General features: G+C 36.5%; 1 protein-coding gene across 5 annotated transcripts in view; it reads left to right on the forward strand.

The window, feature by feature from the left end:
* Positions 1 to 26,069, forward strand: part of UNC79 (unc-79 homolog, NALCN channel complex subunit) — a 225,517-nt gene that overhangs the window by 35,437 nt on the left and 164,011 nt on the right. For 3 of the 5 annotated variants that reach the window (XM_058567600.1, XM_058567603.1, XM_058567604.1), the window contains exons 1-5: positions 1,155 to 1,670; positions 2,401 to 2,521; positions 9,585 to 9,889; positions 13,069 to 13,239; positions 22,334 to 22,426. In XM_058567600.1, coding sequence (XP_058423583.1) covers positions 1,568 to 1,670; positions 2,401 to 2,521; positions 9,585 to 9,889; positions 13,069 to 13,239; positions 22,334 to 22,426 — 793 coding nt within the window. In that variant the 5' untranslated portion in view covers positions 1,155 to 1,567. Of the gene's footprint in view, positions 1 to 1,154; positions 1,671 to 2,400; positions 2,522 to 9,584; positions 9,890 to 13,068; positions 13,240 to 22,333; positions 22,427 to 26,069 lie in introns of those variants that run through there. The other 2 variants (XM_058567602.1, XM_058567601.1) reach the window with 2 other exon arrangements.

A 26,069-nucleotide genomic window follows, 5' to 3' on the forward strand; every position in this document is an offset into this window, starting at 1 on the left:
TATACATATATGCAAAAAACAAAAACAAAAACAAACAAAACCCACGTGATAAGTGTTATTAAAGTAATAATTCATTTGTTCATTTATCCTGCAAATATGTCGTGTGCCTACTAAGCGCCAGGCAGTGTGTTAGGCTTGGATAGAGACATGAGTAAGATACAGTTTCTGCCTTCAAGAAATTTACAACCCGGTATAGAAAAGTAAACAGGTAAGTAAACAGTGCAATGTGATGTTTGTAAGATATGAAAAGATCTCAAAGAAGGGAGTGACTCTGGTCTCTGCTTTCCTTTGCATATTTGGATCTCATTGAAAGGAGCCATTGCTGCATTTTAATAAAAAGACCTGTAAAAAGAACATTCATTCATTTCACAAACATTTTTGAATGCTTGCTGTTGTTGTGAAGTGACAGTTTTGTAGCTCTTGAATTTTGAGCAAGCGTCAGGTTGGGGGATCTGACTTTTCTCTGCATTTGAGTTTATTGTCCACAACCTGCACTATCCACACCTTTTTTGGGTGGTGGAATGACTAATGGTATTTCTGAACTACTCAACAGAAACTTGCTAAATTGAAGCCTGAGAAAGGTCACAGTAACAAAGTGTTATTCTCATGGTGGGTAAGCAGAAAGCATCTGCTAGCCTAGCACATATCTCAAATATTTGGAATTCAGAAGTATGTATTAATGTGGGGGTTCCCTGTAAGGTGGTTTAAAAAAAGATGATGTAAAGCAGATTAAAAATACTGAGAAGAAAATGGTTTTTTGTGGATTATGTAACTGAAACATTTTCAAGTGTCCTCTATTTTAACCTTATCTCAGGAAAAGAGTCACTTACAACCAAACACTTATGGGGTTAATTGAGACAATGGATATGAACTTGTTACTTTCTTTAGAGCTGATGTGCTATACAAATTCAAGGTATTATTATTTGCAGTCTAGACTTATTTTTGTGGGAAAATGCTAACCATATTATGGAAATAGTGCAGGCAGTAGGAGGGAGAAAAGGCAAATCTAATAAATGGTATATGTGGGATTTAGAATCAACGAACCTAATAATAGCTGAAAATTGCTTTGATGTCATGCAATGAACACCCCCCTATCTGCATATTGACTGCATTTCAGAATCATATCTAGAGTACATCATACCGGAAAGAGCACAGGATGGGAGTCAGGGTTTCTAAAGTTCTAGTCTAGCTCTGCCATTGACTGCCCATGTGCCTCATTTTCCCAGTCTTTGAAATGAAGTGGTTACGGGAAAAGGTCTCTAAGGTCCTTCTAGTTCTGATATTTTATCATTCTGTGATTCTGTGTCCCACGCCTATCAAAAGCATTTTGACTTTCTTTAAGTTGCTTAAGCCAGCATTTCAGTTAGAGCGCATCCAGGAGCTTGTTTCCATGGGCTGTTGGGAACAGCAAGGCCTTGCTTCTCCAGGACTTGATATGTCTTCTGTTAACTGCTGACAGTGAGCCATACCACCTAAAAGGCTCCCTTGGTAGCCTTAAAGATTGAAAGGACAAATGGACAGTGTTGAGAGCTCTGTGGAAGAGGAGACCTGAGAGACGTTGATCATCATGGCCCCTTGGGATTTGCAAAGAGGAATGACTAGAACTGGGCCATTCACTGCAGCCAGGTCAAAGGTCAGGTCAGGAATGTGGACAATGCTGGTGACTCCAGGTAGGTCTAGGAGGGTAAATAAACCTATTTAGTCCCTCCTGAAGCTTGAGAAGATCTGGGCAGCCAAGCTAAGAAAGCTATTAGGAAGTCTCTTAATTTACGAAATTCTTTGGAAGAAAAATGTGACATTCATTTTTCATGTGTTATTACCACCCAAATTATTGTAATACTCACCAAGTTAATCTACTTTTAAGATATTCTCACCATGCAAACAGTTACTAAACATGCTTTTATGATCACTTTTTGAGTTAAAAATCTGGTTTCAACTGATGCCATTATGCAGTAGATTCCCTATATTTTAGGATTTTTAGAGTGTTGTTGAAAGACCTTTGAGTTTTCTCCTTCAGTTTTAGTTAAGCAATATTAAATATAATTCTCTGGTGGCAGAGATTTATACCTATTATTATTTTGCTAATAATAAGCTAACTTGGGGGTGATTATAAAATAAGTTGGAGTACTGCCTTTCTTAGTGATAAGAAAAAAGTAATGACTAGTTTGTGACTAGGATATTAAACCAGATAACTAAAAATAATTTTGTGTGCTAAATACAATTATAGGAAATTAAAGGTCTTTTATAACTGTTTCGATCATGGAATTCCCGTAAAATTTTACATATTTTCCTTAAAATACTGATGAAATTCCTGTATCTGATCATTAAAAAAAAATAATTGTATACCTAATACATATTACAAGATAATTCTTCTTTTTTTGTTGTTTTGCTTTTATCTAGTTGCTTCCAAGATCCGGTACTTACAGGAATATCATAACCGGGTTCTCCACAACATTTATCCTGTACCTTCAGGAACAGATATTGCAAACACCCTGAAATACTTTTCTCAGACCTTGTTAAGGTAAGCTTTAAAATATCCTGAACTTTGAAAGAATTATTAGGTAGTACTGGTGAATTGATTGGGATCTAAATTTTTATTGGACTGGAAGTTTTGAAGAGCCTTATATTTTCTAGTGCTCTGCCAGAAGAGTCTGGACTCAAGTTCTCTGGGTGTATATAGCAGATCAGATAACAGGCCTAACTGAAAAAAAATGGGTTGCATGGCTACTGCCTGCTTTCCTTAGTTGAACATCTTTCCAGGGTTTATGCAGTGATAAAAGTTATTTATCTGGCACTAACATAGAGTGGGATTAAAAGGAGAACCTACACTGCTTAAAATTGAGAATAGGAAACACTTATGGTCTTAAAGAAAATCAGAATTATGTAGCATTTTAGGTTCATCAGGTGTATTTCCTATTTATCAAAGTATAACGTGGTAATAACAATTATTTTTAATCTGTGTGACACTTCAAGTGTTCACCATGCTTTACAATTGATATGGAAATTCTCTGGAGAACAAGGAAACAAAAACAAATACAGTCTACTTTTACGATAAGGTAGAGACAGGAGGGACCTATCTGTTTCACAGTTCTCATTAGGAAAAACAAGGAGACAAAGCTGAGCCTTTCAAGTAAAAACTCAATTGTTTGGGAAATAACATCTACGAAGTGAGAGAAACACTTCACTTTCCATTAAATTCTAAGGCTTGATCTCTTCCATTACCATGATCTTCTCGCTCTAAATCTGATTTTGGAAACACAGAAATTGACTTGCTACTGTTTCTTTTGGCTATATAACAGCAAAAGTTTTGTAAGATAGATATTAGGTAAAGAATACCAATTTGGAATGACTGTAGTGATACTGGAGTTCCCAGTGGTCTAAGGCTTTGCCATGGGCCACCTGAACGCTTTGTAGAAAGAAGCTTCATGCGGTCAAGTCAGACACTAGACTTCTGCAGTCCCACTGTCTCTGTGTTCTTCTTATTCTTTGGAACATCTTTTCTTATTTAGAACCCTTAGTGTCCCTGTTATACATTAAAGAGTTTCTGCTGATCAGATTCATAGATTTCATACTTGCATAGTAAGTTTAGGACCTTGTTACAGAATATTTCCCTTATTTTCAAATTGCAGTGGAATTAGCTAAGTTTTCATAGTAATAATCAGATAAGTTTATACACCAAGGCATCTGACTCTGTTCTCTTGAATTCTCCTTTTGTCTTTGAGGTCAGTATTCTTAATGGGAAACACTTTCCTTTACCATAAATTCTGCAAGTTCTTGAAGTGAGAGGCACTTTTCAGTAGGAAGCAAATTCTGAATTTCATTTGCAAAGAAACTGTGACATCCTCGTTGGCACTTAGAAGCTTAACTGCTTAGGTCTTAGTCATTGTGCCAAAAAGTTAAGAAATTTAGTTAAGAAACCTGACTGAAGTCAGGTTTACAAGACATGAAGATTCCATTTTCTCGAGCAATGGATCGCAATGGATCATTAGAATATGATCATGGGTGACAGCAGTTTAATGGTGAAACTGGCATAAGGTAGTTTGTTCAAGTGACTGTTGCAGAAGATTCTATGCAACTGAGCTGAGTCCATTTTCAAAGGGAGACAATATCAACAACTACTACCAAAGGTAAAATAGCTATCATTATCATAGCAATATTGTATTATAATAATAGTAATTATATGTGTCAAGCACTGTTCTAAGTGCTTTACATGTGTCATCTCATTTAAACCCTCATAATAATTCTATGAAAGTGTACTATTATACCCATTTTACAGATAATGAAACTAAAGCACAGAGTGGTTAAATAAATTGCTCCAAGTTACACATCTAGTAAGTGTTGGAACCAGGATTTGATCCTGGTGGTTGTAATGCACAGCACACGCTCTCAACAATTAAACTATACTGCTTCTCCTTAGTACTACTGGTTATCCTATTACAGGGACTTCTGTTAATGAAATCTTGGTTTGGCCTTTGGGAATGCTGGCATCCATTATGAGTCCACAGAGTATTTTTGGCTGTCTTTTGAGATAAAGGGAAGAAAAGAGTGCTTAGTGTAAAGATTTACCTTCTTTTCGGAAGTTAAATTGAGCTGTACCTGAGGTGATGTGGACTAGTGTTTCAATTCCCAGATCTTTTAGCTCCGTCTCCCACTCAGCAATTTGTTGTGGATAGCAGGTCAGAGCAGAGTTGGCAGCCTATAGGACACATACACACGAAGTGGGAGGAAGAAAGAAAACACTGAGGAATGTAACATGTTATGAGTTGGACTTGAATACTTATAGGTTCAACACTTGGGCTGAACTCAATGCATTTTCTTTCTTCTTTTTGCCAACCTCAGCTTTTTTTTTTTTTTTTAAATCTTTTTTTACTGGAAATACAGAACTCACAACTATTGTCCTATCTCTTGGAACAAGTTATGATCACTTTCACTGTTGGTATATACCTCCATAACAATCATATTTATATTACCTTATTTTATTTATGCTATTAGAAAATTCAAGACAAATAAGATGGCCTAGATATTTGGTGTCCAAGATTATTGACAGTAAGATTTTCTACTTACAAACAAGATGTTCCTTTTGTATTTTATATAATTTATTGTATACATTCAGAAGCACTTCTTGCTTTTAGAATTCAGATTCTTGGAAGGAAACAAGAAGAAAGAATTAGAGATGAATTCTCACAGAGTAACCCTCTGTCTGTCTATTTGGATATTCTCAAGGAAGTTAAAATTATTATTTTGGTTAAAATATTCAACTTGAAGTTCCAGCAGCTTCATTTAAGTCAGAATTGCATTTTTAAAGTAATAGTCCTCTGATTATTCATGCATGCAGCCAGCCCTGGGGGTCTAGTGGTTAAGATTCGGCATTGTCACTGCCCTGGCCCGGGTTTGTTTTCCAGTCTCGGAACCACACCACCCATCTGTCAGCTGTCATACTCTGGCAGTTGCGTGTTGCTGTGATGCTGAAAGCTATGCCACTGGTATTTCAAATACCAGCAGGGTCACCCACGGTGGACAGGTTTCAGCAGAGCTTCCAGACTAAGACAGACTAGGAAGAAGGACCTGGCCACTCACTTCTGAAAAAAATGGCCATGAAAACACTATGAATAGCTGCAGAGCATTGTCTGATATAGTGCCCAAAGATGAGAGGATTGTGCAAAAAGACCAGGTGGTGTTTTGCTCTGCTGTCCGCAGGGTCACTAGGAGTTGGAATTGACTCGAGGGCACCAACAACAATAAATTCATGCATGTATGTAACTCTCACTGATGTCAGTAGAGTTTTGTACATATTTCCAAAGGCAGAGATTAGCCTAGGTGTTTAACTTCAATTAATTTACTCCATAGGAGAGGAGAGATTATGTTACCATCATTGACTATATCAGCAGTTGAATAGTCGACATTTGTCCACTCAGCTCATAATTAGACGCATGTTAGAGTTCATGGAGGTTCCCTAAACTCTAGGTTAGTGGGAGGTGAGTCCTGTGTGTTAGCCCTCTAGCCTAGAGCAGTGTTTGGTCCTTAGAAGGGGATCAGTAAATGTTTGTTGAATTGAATTGACTTGACTCCAAATTTATCCATTGCAGGAACCCTTCTAGAGCATTGACTTCATCTAGCTGTGGCTTGGTGTCCTGGGTAAAATTTCTTCTGAGTGCTGAGTGGTACTCATTTTAATGTAGTAGAGACCTAAGTGTGGGAACAGACACACAGTTTATACACAACTTCAGAGTTTAGTTTTTTGTTTGCTTTTAGTATTCGAAGCAACTATGAAGATCATCTAGTTTAATCCTCCCTCATCGCTACAGAGGAGTGTGTGCATTTTATATTAGAAGCATTCTGGGGCCATATTTTAAGCATCTAAGGTCTTCTTTAAGGACCTTGCCTTTTACCTGGCAAAACATTTAAAGGTTTCCAGTCTTCTTATGTCACACATTTTTTTGGAATTCCTTCTCCCAGATCTCTCTTCTGGTGCCATTCAAGCCGCTAGCACATAAAATCTTTGTAAAGATCATTAAGTTTGGAGAAAGCTACTTGCTCCTAGCTCTTTAGAAAATGTTTAATACGTTTTTAAAAGGGATTCTAGTCTCAGCTCAATATTCTTAATTGAATTGTAATTTCTGATTGCTGAGGAAGAATATATAGACCTTCAAATTATTGAAGTCCACAGAGTAGCTTTAGAGCATAGCATTATCAAATAAATTTTGTTTAGTACATAGATTCAACTCAAATGTCAAAATTCATAATCATAGCAAGTTGATTTGATGTATTAATTTTCTGTGCTATAAATACCTCAGGGCAACTTTTCACCTGTCCCTACACCAACAGAGGTCTTCTTCTCTTGATTTCTCTTGATGTTGGAAGTAAATGCTTGATAAAGAGGATCTCAGAAGGGAAAAGGAAAGGTGAAAAGTTGGCTGTTGGGTCAAACTCTTCTGAGCAAGGCATTCTTAATATTCTCTTTGGTTGGGTGTACAGACCTCTGGGAAAGAATTTCAGATGGGGAAGATGGTTTTATCGTTCCCAAGTTAGACAGTTTGGTTGGGGAAATAAGTTTTTTTTTTCTGAATAAACTTCACAAAACATCATAAAATCACAATGCATTGTACATTTATTCATGAGCCCTTCTTAAGTTTTTCCACAAATGAAAACATTTCCTTACATTGAAACATGAATGGTAATTTAAAACTGGTTTCATAGGTAACTCATCTTCAGCCATTTTTCTCAACCTCACCTACTTATTAACTCTAAAGGCAGTGAGAGAGAAGTTTTACTGTTTCAGCGCTGACATTCTTCCCTCCCTGCATGTATGAAGCTGTTGCTGCTATCATTTGGGAACCCCACATATACAGGAAGGGAAAAATATCAAAGTAGAGTCTCCAAAGTTGATTTGACGAACATTTGTTAAATTATATCAAACTTTGGAAAAATACTAGTGTATATTTGAAAAAAATAATGTGCTTTTCCACCAAGGAAAAGTCTGATGAGAACACTGTACTTAATTTAAAGGATAGCATTAATATGCTATATGATAGGATATAGAGCTAATTTTGTTCTCTAAGGCAAAATGTTTTTCTATACCACTTCTGTAAGATCCACATCTTGTAATTTTGAAAAGATGCTGGTGGTAGGCTAATTTAGGACTGAAGTTTGGGAAATAATATTTCTGACATATCCATTGTGATTCTAAAGGAGTTGTCAGTGGGATAGAATCCTACAGGATTAAAACAGGTTTTTGGTGACTGGGCTTATCAAGAATATAACATTTAAAGGTGGTACTTTTAGGAGTAATTGAGTTATATGAGGAAAGTATAAAGTCTGATGGAAAATCTGATGGTATTTATGATAGATGTAGGCAGGCTGGGGTAACTGGAATGTTGATATTATCCCATTGTAAAGTATAAGCTTTCAAAGTTAAATACATCACACACACAAAAAGGTAAATTAAATCCCTTTAAAAGTAAAAAAAAAATACACTAAATCTTAAGTTATTTATTGCTAAGAAGTATTACATAACTATTCTGAAATTATTTTTATTATTATTAATTGTTCTTCCCTGGACATTGGGTAACAGAAGACAAAGGAAATTGAGGTAAATTAGGCACATGGAAAATAAAAAGCATGTAGTCATTTTTCTTACATTGTAACATATTTTGCACTAAGAGTAAATAAGAATAAATGTAAATTTCAAATACCAAGCATGCTTGACACTAACCAATTCTTCACACCACTGTAAAATTGTAAATGTAATATTGTTAACTAAGAACTTAGTAATGTTTGGTGCACATAGAATAAGTGTAAAACAAGGTTATTTTTATGTAATGAAACATTTATAAATTGTTATCTATTTTGATTAACATATAAGTGTACTATATAAGAGTACTATGTAAGTGCAGCAGATATTAGTATTATAATGTATAGCTATTGTCTTTAATGATAAATAGTATAACCTAATTTAAAAAAACCTAAACATTTGGCTAAGCAGTCATTTCTTCTATTTTTAGATTAGCAACTTTTCTGCTTTATTGCTTTTACTAAAATGTTTTTATTTAAAAATTAAGGCTAAAAGAAAGCCAATTTATTTTTAGAATTTATTTTTATTCCCATTAAACTTTTTTTTAACTTTCTAAATTATCTTTCCTTTAGTTTTTAGTGAGTTTTGTTGAATAATAACGTAAGTAGCAGCAGTAATATATAAGATCTTATTGTATGATGTGCAGCTCTATGACAGATACTGCTTGCTTAGTCTTTAGAATTTTGAAGGTAACTATTTAGTAAACCACTGTTTGTATTCATAAAATAAAATGTTTCCTCCCCAACATGCAAAATTAAAAAAACACACATAAATAACCATTATCATTAGTTCACAAACATATGCTACGGACCATCTACTATATATTATTTTATAGCTTTTCCAATGTAGTTTAGCTAACATTTTAGAAATATGTATTATTTCTAAGTTCATATGCCTGTTTAAACTTCATTATCTCAAATGATACTGACAGAATGTCATGAAACAGTATCATAATATACATATAGACATTATTTTGATGCAATAAACATGTGATTTTTAAGACTTTCTTAACAAACACACATGTTTATTCTTTGCTAAAACATGTTTCTGCAAGTGCCATACCTATATTTTGCAAGTTTTTATTTACCTGATTAAGACAGTCTTGCTGAAAACTTCCCTTGTTTTGAAAGTGCCTTTTAATTAGGAATAAAAGCCCTAACTCATTAGACAAAGTCATTGTTTTTCCTTCCAGGAAACCTCACCTTCACCAAATTAATAAACTGTAAAACATGGGTTTGGCACTGAAACATGCATTTTTATATTTTTGCTCCTTACTAACCAGATAACACATGAGATGCAATGCAACTTCCATAAAATAAACCTTGCATTATTGGTATCTCTGAGCACGAAGCTGTGTGACCCGTACTAGACTTGTAGATGCTGCTGGTGTGGCCATTGCATCTTATGTGGGATGTATCTGGTGTTTTATTATTTGTTTTAGAGTGTCATTTCAATGTAATGTGCTGTTCTTTGTGTCTTTGTTGTCTCTTTTTTTTCTTTGTCCCCCCAACAGCATTTTGTCCCGCACAGGGAAGAAGGAAAACCAAGATGCCTCCAATTTGACAGTGCCCATGACCATGTGTCTTTTTCCTGTGCCATTCCCACTCACCCCATCTCTAAGACCGCAGGTCAGTTCCATCAACCCTACTGTTACTCGCTCCCTCCTTTACAGCGTCCTGCGAGATGCTCCCTCTGAACGCGGCCTGCAAAGTCGTGATGCTCACTTGTCAGACTACCCTTCTTTGGACTATCAAGGCCTCTACGTGACTTTGGTGACTCTCCTGGATCTAGTTCCTTTACTACAGCATGGCCAACATGGTGAGCATTTAATTGAAAGCTTTGAAAATGTACATGTATGTTTATGGATGCAGGAGACTGTTGTTATTGTAATAAATTTCTTGAAAGGTCTTTGTGCGGCTAAAGACTTTCTTACACTGAAACTTAATTATAGTGTTTCCCATCCTATCATTTTTTGCTGTTTTATGGCCAGAGGGATGTTATCCAAGTGGGCCTGCTCTGGGGGGAAAAGACTGGAGAAAAGAGGAAGACTATAACACGAACTTATCTCTTCTCCTCTGATCTGCTTATCATGGAGATTCTTGTTGAAATTATGATTTGGGGGATAAGCCTTAAAACCTTGCCCCCAGAAAATGTTAGAAGTGGAGCTTGGGGAGCAGGTCAAATTCACTGACTAATTCTGTGGTTTTTGGGGGCAAATCAAAGAATATTTCTGGGACTCATTTTTCCTGTCTTTAAACCAAGGAGATTAGATAAGAGGAAATCTCTATGAATTCTTCCAAATGTAACTAATAATCAATAGTTATTATAAAATGTTGGCCAAGCGGTACAGTATATAATGGTGCTACATGCTGTATATGGTAAATAATGTACAGTATTAGTGGTGCTTTAGGACAGAAGCCTAGGAGCATGGTTCTTTTCTTGACGCTTCCCTTTTCTACTGTACGTCTTTAGTCAATTTCATTAGCTTGCTTGCTTACCAAATTCTTTTAACTCATAAAAAGGAGAACAATCATATCTACTGTTTAACTATTCAGTCTTATATTTGGGAGAATCAAGTGGAAAACCACACAGTAAGAAAAGGGATTTTTGCAGAAAATAAACTTTTAAAACATCAGTTGTCTTAACTTTAAAGCACTGATAATTTGGTCTCTGGAAGTATGATAATTAAAGTTTCACTGTACAGAAATACTGGAATTTGGGAAACGGGTGGGTGGTGGGGGTCATTTTGCTTTTTAGTTATGGCTATCTCTCGTAAGAGAATGCTTAATGGTTTATTTAGTAAGATGTGTTCCTAATTTAAAAAAATTAAAAAAAACTACTTTCATAAAAATGATGAAATAAAGATTATTGAATTGGTTTTTTCTTATGTTTATAATTCTGTATTATAGTGAATATAAAAAAATGTAGAAATTTGTAAATTTGCTTATAGTATAATTTTGTAGCTGTTTTAAGCCTAGTCACTTTTAGTGTGATCCTATCCCAGCTCAGAACTTAAAGGAGATGATTCTTTGAACATAAGACTGCCAGAGCTTACCGTGGCGGTGAGCTTGTCAGCTTTTCCTTTGCGACACCAGTCCTGAAGTCATCGTGGACCTGCATGGTCCTAGGATGGGGCGCTGTGTGAGGGCAGCTGTCCTTTATCTTCAAAGCCACTTGATTAAGATAAGAGCATTCAGTTTGGTAACTCACAATCCATTTAATTGCAATTAATGTGTAAATTATGACAAGTTCAGAGGAGATGATTGGTATTTTTTTCTTTTATACCTACAGCTATTTTCTGACTTTACTCTTCACTATCACCTATAGATTGTGTTCTTGTTCTGTGTAACAGAGCTTAGAAGATAGGAAAAAACTCACTAAACCCCCCTTTAGAGGTTAAAAAATAGTACAGCATTGTTTCTCTAAGTGTGCTCTGAACATCAGAATCACCGAGGGAGCTTGGAACATGGAATTCTGGGTCCCAAGTTGAGATTTCTGAATAAGAATCACCAAGGGGTGGGTCCTGAAGATCCGAAATTTTAATGAGCTCTTTGAGTGCATCTTTTGTCTGAGAACCACTGCACTAGGGCTAGAGGCTGTGTCCTCACATGGGGCAGTGTGGTGCACTGGGAAGAGCTGCATTTTTGTCGCAGTTCAGCTATTAACTCCAAGGTGATCTTGGACAATCACTTCTGTTCTCCAAGCCTCAGTTTCCTCATATGAAACCTCTTCCAGGTGGGCTCTCGGGCCCCTTTCAGTGCTAATGTTCTGTAACTACGCTAAAAAGCAGCTAAGGTATCTCTTATGCACAGCCTCAGTTAATTCTTAATAAAACACCTCTGAATTTTCTGTTTCATCAATTTGAGCCCAAAGTTGACTGACCCTCACTCCCCAGTGTGCAGTGTGGCCACATTCTCTCTGTTGTCAGTTGATGTGCTTGTTGAAATGGCGTATTAATTCTGATGATAATCAGAAATAACATTAGGCATCAAAATAGCACTAAGAAGGTAAATCTGCTGCAAAACAAACATGTCTAATAATTTTCTTTTATAATGGATACGAAAATGATCAAAGTCTTCATTGTCAAGTCTTGGCTGGTGACCTATATATTGGAAGCTCCAGAAATACCAAAATATCCATTCAGTGTAATGGGATTTTGTCTACATGCATTGTAAAGCTAAACAGTTATGGTTTTATGAATGTCCTCTATTTTTACTCCTTGTGCAGGTAATAATAATAGTAACAATATTAATATTAATAATAATGGCTAATATTTGTGGAGCACACATTATGTGCTATGTTAAGCACTTTACATTTATCTCATTTAAACCTCCTAACAATCCTTCTAATGAAGTGAGGTAGGTACTGTTCCTATCCCCATTTAAAAATGTTGATAGAAAGATAATTATTTGGTGGCATGTCCTTCCTTGATAACTGATAACTAAATGCGCAGGCTCATGCAGTATAAGTTTACAGCTTTCTTTCTTTGGTGCATGCTGAATCTGACACTATGCTGGAAGATGCAAATTACCTCATTGCCCAAGACTCCAGATGTAGGAATATTGTGGTTTGGTTGATGGAGCAGAAATGGCCTGGTTTTATTTCCAGTCCTGCCCTTGACTTTTCTACAACTTCCAGTGGGAAAATAATTTAACATCTTTGTGTCACAGTTATCTTGTGTAAAATGTAACGGAGGTAAGAATGCTGGAGGAATTTCAGGATTCATTATCACGTGGAAAGTGCTTTTAATTAATGAAATCAAGGAGTAATATGAATACCAAGTATTATTGAAGATTGATAAAGTCATTCATCAGTCATTTATCAAGCAAATACCGTATATGCTCTATACTGAGCAGCGTGTTTCAGAACTCTTAATGGAAGGGAGCAAATAGTTGCTTATAATTTAAACCAGTAAATAAAAATTTAAAATGTAAAGTTAGTATATTTTGTTAAATGGCAAAATATTCAGTGACTGATTACCGAATTTTCTTTTGTAGATCTTGGACAGTCGATATTTTATACAACTACATGTTTGCTACCCTTTCTCAATGACGATATTCTGAGTACTTTGCCCTACACAATGATATCAACATTAGCTACCTTTCCTCCATTTCTGCACAAGGATATTATCGAATATCTTAGCACATCTTTTCTACCAATGGCTATACGTAAGTTCAATCTTACCTAATACTAGATTATTTTTATGTATTGTACAAATTGAAGTTGCTTTTGCACTGTTTTAGGCTGTAGATTTTCAAGATTATAATGGAATCACTTGTTATATACATGGGCTATGATTTAAATTCAGTCATTTCAGCGTGAATATTATGGTGAAAATCAAAGAAATCAAAAACAATTATACCTTAGAATTGTTTTATTCGCATAATTTGATCTTACAGAACAGGAAGAAAGAACATGTGAAGGCACAGTCTGTATTTCCTGCATGTAAATTATGGTATTTTTTGACATTTTAGGAAAAAAAGGTGGAGAGAGTGTTGTTTCAGATGTGATGGGAAGAGCAATAGAGAGAGGTGGGATATGTAGATTCTAGTCTCAGCTCCGTCTGTAATTTGCTGTGTGACGTTGGGCAACTCATAGTTGAAAGCTCATCTCCAGAATGGTGATAGCATCAGCTTTCCCTCATAGGGGTGTCGTGATGATAAAGTGAGTCAAAACTTATGAAAACACTTTGAAAAAAGCTAAGGCTTGCGACTTACATGCAAGGTACTGTTACAAACATGGAACTGATTTGAATTCTATTTCACTTTATAGATTTAATTCTGCAGGCTTTCCAAATATGGGAGCAAAGAGAAAAAAAAAAGTTGGGTTGTGGTTTTTTTTTTTTTTGTGTGTGAGGAAGATCAGCCCTGAGCTAACATCCATGCCAATCCTCCTCTTTTTGCTGAGGAAGACTGGCCCTGGGCTAACATCTGTGCCCATCTTCCTCCACTTTTTATATGGGACACCGCCACAGCATGGCCTGACAAGCGGTGCATCAGTGCACGCCTGGGATCTGAACCCGGGCTGCCAGCAGCGGAGCGCGCGCTCTTAACTTCTACCCCACGGGGCCGGCCCCTGGGTTGTGGTTTTTTGATCAAAATCCTTCTAAAGTATTTTTTAAAGAAATGGATTATGAATTAATCAATGTTTCAATGGATAATCAGAAAAGGTTATGGGTTTAGGAGTCAAACAGGTCTAGATTCAAATCACAGCTCTGCTACCAAGTAACTGTGTGACCTTGGGGAAGTTAAGTTACCTCACCTTTCTGTTTCTTACCTGTAAAATGAGAATAATAACAATAGCTGCTTCATGGGGTTGCTGTGATAATTGAGATGATTAACCTGGAACATTGGTAAGGCGCTAGCACAATGCCTTGTGTTGAATAAGTGTTGGTTTACTTCTCTCCTTTTCTCAATTCTTGTTTTGTAAAAATACCTTTATTGGTCACATTCAATTCCTAGTGATCATTTTTCACCATTTTAATGTTATATACTTATGACCTTATTAAAGTTGTTGCTCTGTAATAACAATTTGTAAACATATGTACCTTTGAGCCACATTTACTTATTTTATAATCAAGTTTAACTTTAGCTATGGAATTGTAATTTTCATGTCTAAGAAAAGAGTCTGATTTCTGCCTAAATTATATAGTGATTAAAAAAAATTAGCAGACTGATTATACTGTTCAAGTAATAGAGTATTTGATCATTCCCATTTTTTGTTCTGTGTTAACTTCCTCACAAGTTCTTGTTTATGGATATGGTCTTAGAATTGTATAGTCATATTTTTGGTTAAGTATGTTAACTCTTAAACTTAGGCATAGGAATTCTTATTTTTTTTTTTTTTTTAACAATAGCAGGTGAGGTGACGTCTTTCTAATAATTAATCTAATTTACTGTATCCCTACTTCTTAGGAATAAGTTAATAATTTGGGGAGAGGTATTGACTATATCAGGCCTCTGAGGTTATACTTAGGACTGATCAAGCGTTGTGACAGCTAGCAATTTGTTTCTTCACCCTTGACTATTAATTTCTATTAGATTAGAAACACAGACCCCAAAACATGCCTTGTAGTCACATTGGAATCCTTACTTATTTAAATGTGTGAACCTTGGCAACTGAGGAGAACAAAGATGAGTTTACAAAATCTGTGTAAACCTTATTGCTTATTGGTAGAATAACTTGATGTTCATTTAAAGGTATGACAAGTTGCTTATGTCTCTGGGATTCCATTTTTTTCCAGCTGTAAAGGAGAGATTTGGAAAAAATGTTCTGTCTCTAAGCTTATTTCTAGCTTAATAATTCTAGGTTAAATAACATCAATTTTATTTTATGTAAGAAGCACATATCTTCCTCTAACCAATCATTGATCTGGTTCCTTTATTTTGTTGCTCTGGTTTTACTCTCTTAGTTCTGACTTTTGTTTCTCACCACCATTCCTGTGGTTCAGTAGTAGCCAATCTTTATCATCTTTAAATCTTTGAAAATAAATTGCAATGCCAAAGCCAAATTTAAAGCCAAATTCTGTTAAATGATTCAGGTGTTTCTTTTGTACCTGTTCCGTCACAGGATAGATATTATCTGACACAGACCCAAAGATGGAGGGGATCCAGTTCCAGATTAATTATGTTATAGTGAATTGATGTGAGAACTGCTGTCTGTTGCTTGTATCCATGTTGTTTCTATTTTTGGAAGTCATTTCAGCATCTAGAAATTCTGACCCAAACAAGAGAGGAGCGTTTAACTTCTTCCAGAATATTTTTATTTCAGGACTGAAATGTTAGGATGAAGGATGTTGCATTTTCTGAGTACTTGATTAAGTCTTTAAGACAAAAAGGCATTTATCTGTTTAGTATGGTGTTCGCAAGGTCAAATGTAAAACATGGGCAGTATTTCAGGTGTTAAATGGTTATATCATTAAGGACCTAGAACATGAAGTTGTGAGCTCTGAAGTGGACCTAATGGGGTATTGCAGCTCTTTCAGTTTAAGAGCCCTGCATGTATATCAGTCATTTTTGTCAATAAACCAAGTACTGCATTTTTATTTTAAATAACTCCTTTTCAGGTGCTGCAGAGCAAACTGCAATTTATTATAAAAATTTCCTTTATTTATAAAAATTTTCCTTTATTTAACATTTTCTTTTAACTCCTTCCATAAATAAGATATGCTTCTTTTTATTCTATGTGTGTGCACTAGTCTTTGTTTATAAAAGAAAAATTAAAGGAGTTACTAAGAATTGAAAAAGTCATTTGCATTTCACCATGGAAACCTCTCTTTTTCCAATAAAGGATCTGTGATTTGTGGACCAAATTGAAATATGGATGTTGGGAAGATGATACTTTGGCAGAGAAGAGAAAAATCTGATCCCAAATGAACATTAATTGATGTAGGCTAGCTATGTTATTTCAAAGATAATAATAGAGCTGAATAGTTATATCAGTGAGAGACCCTTCTAGTATATCTTGGTAGCGTGAACTGTGCAGTCTCATCTAGTTTCTTTTCCAACTTAAATTTCCTCAAAAAATCACTTATCCTCAGGAAAAATAAAAGTTTATTCAGATCTTTGCATTGACTTAAAAGCAATTGTGTGACTTAATTGAATATCTGGTTCCAGACCATTGGCCCTGGATCACTTTTTGTTCTACTATGTGGGGAGTGAGGGAGAATCCCCCTCTGCCCCTTCCCTTAAGGTTCTTATGGCTGGCCAAATAATCAACAAGACAGGTTAGCAGGAGAAAATAATACCAAGTTTAATAACATGTATACATGGGAGAAACTCAGAAATGAGCAACTCGTCTCTCTGTCTAAGCTGCTTGCTTAAGTATTGTAGCTAACAGCGAGGGAGGTATTGGGGGTGGGTAGTGGTCTGGGACTTCAGAGGGCAAGAAGACAGTTCTTTTCAGGGTCATCTATAGATAATGTGATCAGGGAGAGATAGAGTTTTTTCATAAAAGGGGCTTGGTGCCCCTCCCATTGTAACATCTATTTTACATTATCATTACAGCCATCATGCTAGAAGATCTGTTCCAGGAAGGAGCCACCATGTCAAATTCTTTAGGCAGTTAGTGGGGGAGGTCAAATGTCCCTCAGAGAAAACAATCAAGGTGAAGAGATATATTTCAGGGTGGCCAAATCTTGATCTCCCACAACTACTACAGAGGATACATGTTATGTTTCTATGATCTTCTGAAAACTAATAAATATATAGAAAAAAAGACAGTCAAAAACCAACACAAGATATTGATGGTATTTAAATAATCTTCTATATATAAATCTGTTTTATTTAATAATTATTTTTATAAGGTAGGTCTTACTCTGCTTTAAGAGCTATATTGTTGAGTTGGGGGAAATGTTTTGGAATAGGAATCCAGAAGAGCTGAATTATAGTCCTTTGACTACTGGCAAATCTCTTGACCTCATCAAACTTTAGTTTCCTTAGCTGTGAAATTATGAATAATCACAGCCTCCTCTGTCTACATCCCTTGTTGTGAAGACCATGAGATAACATATAGGAATGGCCTTTGAATATAGTATAATGTTATACAAGTGTATAACAGACCAAACCTATACTCGAATGACAGACATATCAAATCCCGTTGCAGCTAATTCCAATATTCTGCTCAAATTCACGTGCCCTGAAATTTTATAATCTTAAATATTGCTTGAGATAAGGGGTCATCTTCTGGGGCTTGGGATTTTTTTCCCCTAGACTTAGTTGTATAATAACAGTAATTTTTATAACATTTTTATAACAGCAGCCCTCTGTGATGTTTATGGACAGTCCTGTCTCTATGATTTTCATTAATCTACCAGTCTGCAAATCTTTTAATGCTGCATAGACTTCAGGGTCATGGTGTCTTAGTCTTCCCACTATGTTGAACTGATATGCCTTTCCTAAGGCATAGGTATCTTATGCTCAAACCCTATCTCATGGAAGATAATTAACCTCTGCTTACACAGAGACCACTTGTTAATTCAGGCAGTGCACTCTGGCAAAACACAGGAAATGGTTCTGTTGTATGCAGAACTGGAACCAGAATGTGTTTCTTCTCCCCAGACAACTCCCTTACCTTTATCCCCTAAAAAAGTATAAGGCGAGTGGAGTTTATTTAAATGTTTTCCAATTCAGACCACTTCTTACCACTATCTCTCATGTGGACCAGTCCAACCGCTTCTGAACTGGTCTCTCTGCTCTGTATTTAGCGCTCCCACAGTTGTTCTCCACCAAAAAGCCAGAGCTGTCCTCCAAACATGTGAATCGCATCACCTCCCTTCCCTCATCAAAACCATCTAGTAGCTTCCTATCTCTCTTATAAATCAAACTCAGTGTCCTTCTGTGGCCCCTGCCCACCTTACTACTTCGTCACTACCTCTCCTGTGTTCACTCTGCACTGTCTGCATTGGTCTTTCTTCAGTTTCATAAAGGCACCAAGCTTTTGCTTTTGCTTCAGGCTTTTTCCTCTGTCTTAAAAGCCCTTCTTGAAAATGGTCACATTATTTGCTTCCTCACTCTCTTTAGGTAGATTTCAACTCAAGTGTCACATCTTTGAGATGCCCTTCCTTACCCCTTAGCTAAAACAGGCCCTTCCTCCATTTTTGATTCTCTTGCCTTGCTTTATATTTCTTTACAGGTATTTGTTTGCCCATTCCTCTAGAACAGCGCTATTCATGGAACTTTCCGTGATGATGCAAATGTTCTGTAAAATTGGACTATGCTATTCACTACAGTGGCCACTAGTCACATGTAGCAACTGAGCACTTGAAATGTATCTACTGAGACTGAGAAACTGTATTTTCAATTTAACTGAATTTTAATTGAATTTAAATAGCCACGTGTAGCTAGTGGCTACCATATTGGATAGCACAGCTCTAGCATTTAAGTTCCATAAGGAGTGTCTCTGGGGCCTAGAACAATGCCTGGTTCATAGGAGGTATTGAAAAAATACTCCTTTCAATGAATAAGTGACTAGAGTATTAGCTATGAAGTCAAGTGACTTATGCTGTAGTCCTAATAATTGAGTTGGTGCTCTCATGCAAATAATTTGATTTCTCTCTTTTATAAAGTGGCTTTTCCCTTATACTTATTTTTTTTTTTATGAGAATCATATAAGAGCTGTACATGATGGTACATTAGGAACTATAAAATGCAGGAACAGATTAAGGAATTGTTATTGTTCATAGAGGGAGGGGATGGTGGTAATGGTTATTCTGGTGGTGCTGGGAGGATCAGGGGGCAGGTCTTAAAATGTTTAATTGTGTTTCCTGAGCACAATATTAAATGTAAAATTTTCTTATTTTGATTAATTTTCTTTTTCCTTCCATTGTATGTAGCTTTGGCTTTATACACCCTCATGGGGACAAGCTGCACATCTGTTTACATCATGCCTTTTTAACAAGATTCAATAAATGATGTGTGCCTGTGCATGTTTATTAAATTAGGATTGCAGTGATTTTATTCATTCTGTTAGAAGGCTAAGAAATTGCAAGGCACCGTCTGTTTATATAAGTATTGCAGCCAATTTCCTAGGGCTTGAGCCAGGGGAATGCTTTTGGCTTTGTGGCCGACCATACTTGATGGAGAGCATGGATTTGTAGGGGTAGAAGGGACATCCAAAGGTCACTGAGCCATTTGGGCTGTTCTCCAAAAAGACTTCACCTAAATCATTCGAGACATTTGGGCATCTCTCCCATTTTAAAAGGCCTCCAGGCACAGTGATTCTCAGCCTCCGTTAATAGTAGTTTTCATTTTTTTAAGAATGCTTATTATTAAAAAGTTTGAGATGAATTTAAACAAAGGTGAAAACACTTGTCCCAAAGGGAATATATATAAAATTATTTTTCCTTGAGTATGTCAGAGACTAGACTTTCCTTTTTTTTTTTTTTCCTTAAACAAAGGGCACAAGGGGCATGCAATTATTTCTTCCACACCTAGACACCTTGCTGAGTGTTTCCGTTCTTGTTTCTTGTCCCTGTAGCAGTACTTCTCAGAAGTCCAACGCCTGCTTGCATCAGAATCACTTGATGTGCTCGTTAAACCTGTAGCTTTCCTGCTTCCACACTGACTGAGTTAGACTTTCTAGACGTGGGCCCACGAAAGCTGAGTGTGCACAAGCTGCCTGGCTCAAGTCTGAGAGCAACTGCATCTCGTTCTTCAGGATTTGGCTCCAAGTTCTTTTTCCTTGATTAATCATATTTGATTAATCAACTTTACCATCTAAGAGCAATGAACTGATCTTTACATCTCTGTATAATTATTAATACTTATTTATGTTGTACCAAACTAATTTATCTACCTGAACATCACCTGCTTGGTGGGTTGGCAGCAGCCCAGCTGCAAGTGATTAATGAAAGGAAACTCAGTAAATGCAACTTAATTATGGATCTGTTTTATTTGTTAGTTTGCTTATTTCTGTAAAGCTATTGTAAAGGCCACCATCCACTGTGGTGCTCAACGTCCTTTATGTTAAAAAAAAAATAGAATCATGTTAAATTTTGTCTTTATTTGTCTACTTTATTATATGACAAATCTTTTATTACTGTTTTTTTTTTTTTTTTTTGTGAGGAAGATGAGCCCTGAGCTAACATCCATGCTAATCCTCCTCTTTTTGCTGAGGAAGACCGGCTCTGAGCTAATATCTATTGCCAATCCTTTTCTTTTTGCTGAGGAAGACCGGCTCTGAGCTAACATCTATTGCCAATCCTCCTTTTTTTCCCCAAGGTCCCAGCAGATAGTTGCATGTCGTAGTTGTACATCCTGCTAGTTGCTGTATGTGGGATGCCGCCTCAGCACGGCCTGACAAGTGGTGTGTCGGTGCATGCCCGGGATCCAAACCCGGGCCGCCAGTAGCAGAGTGTGCGCACTTAACTGCTAAGCCACGGGGCCGGCCCCTTATTACTGTTTTAATGGTTCTTTTATACATGTGCTTTATTATAAGTTGCCTTATTCTTTTTGGATGGAGGTGAGATATTATTCCCACATATTGCACTTTAATATGAAATAAAATAAAATAAAGCAGATTTTAGGGTTATTTGCTTTTTTTGTTGTTGCCATGTAAATGGTCTTCTCCATTATGTGTAGGAATTTGAGAGTTGACTTTTCGAGGGTGTTGTTCACTGTGTACTGTTCTGTTCATGCTTTCTTGACAATTTGCCACACAAGCCCAACTCTAAGGAGAAGTTTCTCCCACTTTTGCAATTATCCCTGAGAAGAGGAATTCATTTCATATTTGAGTCCTTATAAAGTTCCTCCTATTGTGGCCTCTCTCTCAATTACTGTGTTCAGAATAATAAGGTACTCTTTGGAGACAACATATTACTCTGAATGACCTTCATCAGTGTTAGTTTTGAATGTTTATTGGGGTTACCTGATACACTCTATTCAAAAAGAGAGAGAAAGAAATTTAATATAGTGTTGGATGTCATTATAAACAAGCCACTTAAAGTTGTCTTAAAAGCAGTATGTAAGTGGTTATCACACGGAGACTGCAATTATACAGCTATAAAATAAACTTCGAAGAAACCAACTTGCTTTGTGATTGAATACTTGCGGCACGGGATAAAACATTCAGCAACATGTTATTCACAGATTCAAAAATTGCTTTATTTCAAACAACTCAAGTGGATATGAAGATGGTAAGCTTTGGAAAACAAAAACATTCTCATGGTGATGAAGATGATGATGATGAAGTTACATGTGAAGGTTTGAATAAAATTGTTTAATAATATGTGAGAGCTGAAAATTTTTAAATTAATATACTATTTTTTATAATGTGATTTAAAATTTGTATATGTAACTAAATTAATAAGTTGCCTATGTAAGTAGACTATTATTTCATCTGCATCTCTAAAAGTTAATACATTCAAGTTGGGTTCAAAACTTTTTATTTTTACTTTCTTATTGGGATAACCTTCAACATGCCTTTATATATATTTGGATACTTGGAGGATTCTGTTTTTTCTTTCTTTTCCACCTAGATTTAAATGTCTTGGGAGCAGAGATCACATCTAAGCACAACTCTGATAAAGCCATTACATCACATTCTGGCAGTGTTTCTGCTTCTTGTAGATCCTCACTGAATGTTTGCTATTGATGATAACTGTAGCATTTGTATGCTAGGACAAATTTTGTGGTTTTATTTGTGCAAAACTTTCACTGATTTGGTTGGGACTTTTTAAAAAAGTTTCTTCTCAGCTCTCATGCTCTATGCAAAGTAGCAAGTGTATATATAGATTGTGTCTAATCAAAAAAATTTTGGTTTCAGTGGGTTCCTCAAGGAGAGAAGGCGTTCCTGCCCATGTTAATCTCTCTGCGTCATCCATGCTAATGATTGCAATGCAGTACACATCCAACCCAGGTATGTGGAAATTTGGGTAAGACTAATTTCAAAACCAGTAATTAAACAAGACATCAAACAAGCAGGCTAGAAATTCTTACATGAGAAGAACTTCTCTTGGTGGATGGACAACTGGAGATGTGTTAGAAAACAGACTTGAGTTGAGATAAATTTCCCTTGCCTGTTGCTATGAGCAGTAATATTGCTGGCTAGTGATATTTTTAGAATGTTTGAAGACACAGTTTTAGAACATTGACTGGAAATTGATTGACTGTAAGTATATACGAATAGTTAAAGTAGAAACATAAAAATCACCTGCAATTCTAACAACTAGAGATAACCACTGATAATATTTTGTGAATTTGCTACTGCTGCCACACAAATATCTTTGAACATAGATCTTTTACTACATTTCTGATTATTTCCTTAGAATAAATTCATAAAAGAGGGATTAATGGGTTAAAGGACTTTAAAAAAAATTCAATAGTTTCGTTACTTACATATGAAAGTACACTGTGACCTGTCACTGAGTATTATCATAAAATTTGTATAGAGTTGGACAGATGAAAAATAATATCTCGTTGTTTTGATTTGTATTTCTTCCATTACTAGTGATGTTGTTGGACAGGTTTCATATGATTTACTCTGTGTGATTTTCATTCATTGGTATAACTGCAGACAAACTTTGGGAAACTGACCTAAAAAGGGGCTGACCGTTGGAGTCAGGTGCTAAGATAGAAACTCAGTTATTTTTGTTTAATGTTTATTTGGAAAGTGAACAAATTTGGTGGCACTGTTTTCAACCTTCTACTTAATTACATAATAAATAATAATTGAGTTTTTGACTCAAGATGAGGAAGAAATTTTTTTTGTTTTAAAATCTTAATGCCCCTTAGTTTGGAGTGTCATCCTTTAAATATGAAATCCCTTATGATTATTTTATGAGTTTAATTAAAATGTATGTTTTTTGGAAGTTGTATCTCATGTCTCACTCTGTTTGGCTTAAAGGACCCTCAGAATGTCATTTATATTTATTATGTATTATATTCTGAAAAAGACCCTTTATTTGAAATCTCAACAGGAGACTTTGGTCCTAATGTCTAAGTTGGGAGACAGTAAAGCAGGGTAGGTAAGATCACATGCTTTGAGGTTAGATGTATATGTGGGTTCACATCTGAGCTCACCCCAAAATTACCAGTTAGCGAACCTTGAGCAAGTTTTTTAACCTCCCTAAGACTAAGTTGCCTCATCTATAAAATGGGAATAATTCTTCCTGCAGTGCCTTAAAGTGTTGTTGTGAGGATTTAATGAGTTAAGTGTATGTAAAGTGCTTACTTAGCATAGTGACGGGCACATTGTAACCGCTCAATAAATAGCAATGCAGATTGCTCAGTCTGCCATTTTCTTCTTGGAGTTGAATGTTTCACTGGGAAACCACTGGGATCAGATAGAGTTATTTCTGTTATTTCCAAATCTATATCTTCATATATTCATGGGGGAATGTTTATAGCCAGCTATTCTATACTAAGAATTGTATTTGGGACCCAAAACTACTTTTGTGTTGTGGGAAACTGTTGAGAAGTGAGGACATCCAACAGGGGGCACTCTGAAACCAAGTGGCAGGGCATCATTGTATCACTTGAATTTTTATTGAGGGAGACAGCAAGTGGCAGCTTATTCCTTGTAGCCGATTGTGTATCAAGGATAGAACACAGACCTTGTTCAACTAACAGGCGTTCCTTTGTAATTCCTATGTACATGGCTCTGTGCTAGGCATTGTGACAACTGCCCAGAAATGTAAGATATGGTGCTTGCTATGGAGCTTATGTCTAATTGGGAAGATTAGGCATATTCACATAAATCATTAATTTACAATGTAAAGTAATATGTGAAAAATAAATACTATAGACAGTGTTAATTTGTCAGAGGAAGAGATCTCCATGGATTGAAATAATCAGGAAAGACTTTGTGCCACTTGAGCAAAGTATGGGTCTTAAAATATGGATAACGTTTTGATTGATAGGGTAAGTGGGGCATTCTGGGAGGGGAAGCAGTTTAAACAAAGGACTCTCCAGGTCTGTTCACGGGGCAGTCAGTGGACTACTCTGCAACAGGTTCATGTGGCAGACCCATGGAGAATAGCAGATACTGTGTAAGAGAATGTGGCCTGGAACATCTGCACTTGAGGACTCACTGATGGCTTAAGAACAAAATTCCAATTCCAGAGGGCCATTTATATATTCAGTAAATAGTCACTGAATATCTACTATGTGTCAGGCACTGGGGACACCGTGGTTAGCAAAACAGAACTGACCCCTGCCCTTGCCTCATGAAGCTTACCGTATGGTGGGGGGGAGAAGACATGAATCAAATAATTATCAAAGCAAATGTAAAATTTCAACTGTGACAAGTGCTTTGAAAGATGTACGTTGTGCTACGAGACCCTGTGAAAGGGGACTTTTCTTTTATTGAGGAGGTCAGGGAGGGCTTCTCTGGGGAAGTAACCTTTGGTCTGAGAACTGAAGGACGAGTAGCATTAACAAGGCCTCCCAGGGGTGGAGGATTCAGGCAGAAGAATCTCCTGTGTCAGAAGGGAGCCTGGCAAGCAGGTGAGACTGAAAGATCGGTGTAGCTGGAGCTTAGAGCGGGAGCTGCCTTGTGTGAGGTGAGACTGTAGACTTCTGTGGGCCAGAACACGCAGGGTGTTGCGGGCTCTGTTTGGGAGTCCTGTGTTTATCCCAAGTCGAATGGGAAGGCGCTGAGGGACTTTGAGTAGTCATGTATATGTCACCCTGACTGCAGTTGAGACTGGATTAAAAAGGCACCAGAGAGGATATAGATTGACCCATGAAGAGGCCATTGCATTTGTCTAGGCAGGTAAAAGGCATGGGCAATTGAGATTGAGAAAAGTGGATACATCCGAGAGCTATTTAGAAAGTAAATGGATAGGACTTGGTGACATATTGGATATGGTGGGTTTTTGGCTTACATAACTGGCTGCATGGTGGTTTCATTCACTGGAAGAAGAAGATCAGGCTTCTGAGGAAATCTCATGAGATCTGTTTTGGACGTATTGTGTTCAAGACGTCTTTGAGACATTTAAGAGGAGATGGTACACCTTGGACTAATACAATGTTATATGTCAATTGTATCTCAATAAAACTGGAAAAAACCCACACATAACCTCAGCAATAATTCTTTATGTCCAAAACACAAAAATGCAAATAAATCAGCTTCCTTAAAAGAGGGAAAAAAGAGGCAATAGTAATTAGGAAGTTGTATTGTGAGTCTGGAGCTCAGAACAGAGCTCTGGGCTAGAGGTAATGAACTTTGAACCTATACGTAAGTGTCCAGTGACCTTGACTGAGTTGCATGTATGTGCTAACTGAAATTGTATATGAGTGTGAGATTGCTTAGGAGACAGCATGGAATGGAAAGTGGAGTGGGTTTATGGTCAGGCCTTCAGGAACTCTGATGGATAATGGCCTCGTGGAAAAGGATGAGCTTGCCAAGGAGACAAGAGAGGTTGTATCTGTTAGGCTGTGTTTGGCTGACTAACAGGCTGTAAACTATAAGAATGTTTGTTGTTTACTTAGTAGGAAGCCTTGGAGATAACTGCACAGTATCAGGGGGCTAAGATGGCATTCTTTTGTTTCTCTTGGTC

The sequence above is a fragment of the Diceros bicornis genome, chromosome 24 (assembly GCF_020826845.1).
Source record: "Diceros bicornis minor isolate mBicDic1 chromosome 24, mDicBic1.mat.cur, whole genome shotgun sequence".
Lineage (NCBI taxonomy): Eukaryota > Metazoa > Chordata > Mammalia > Perissodactyla > Rhinocerotidae > Diceros > Diceros bicornis.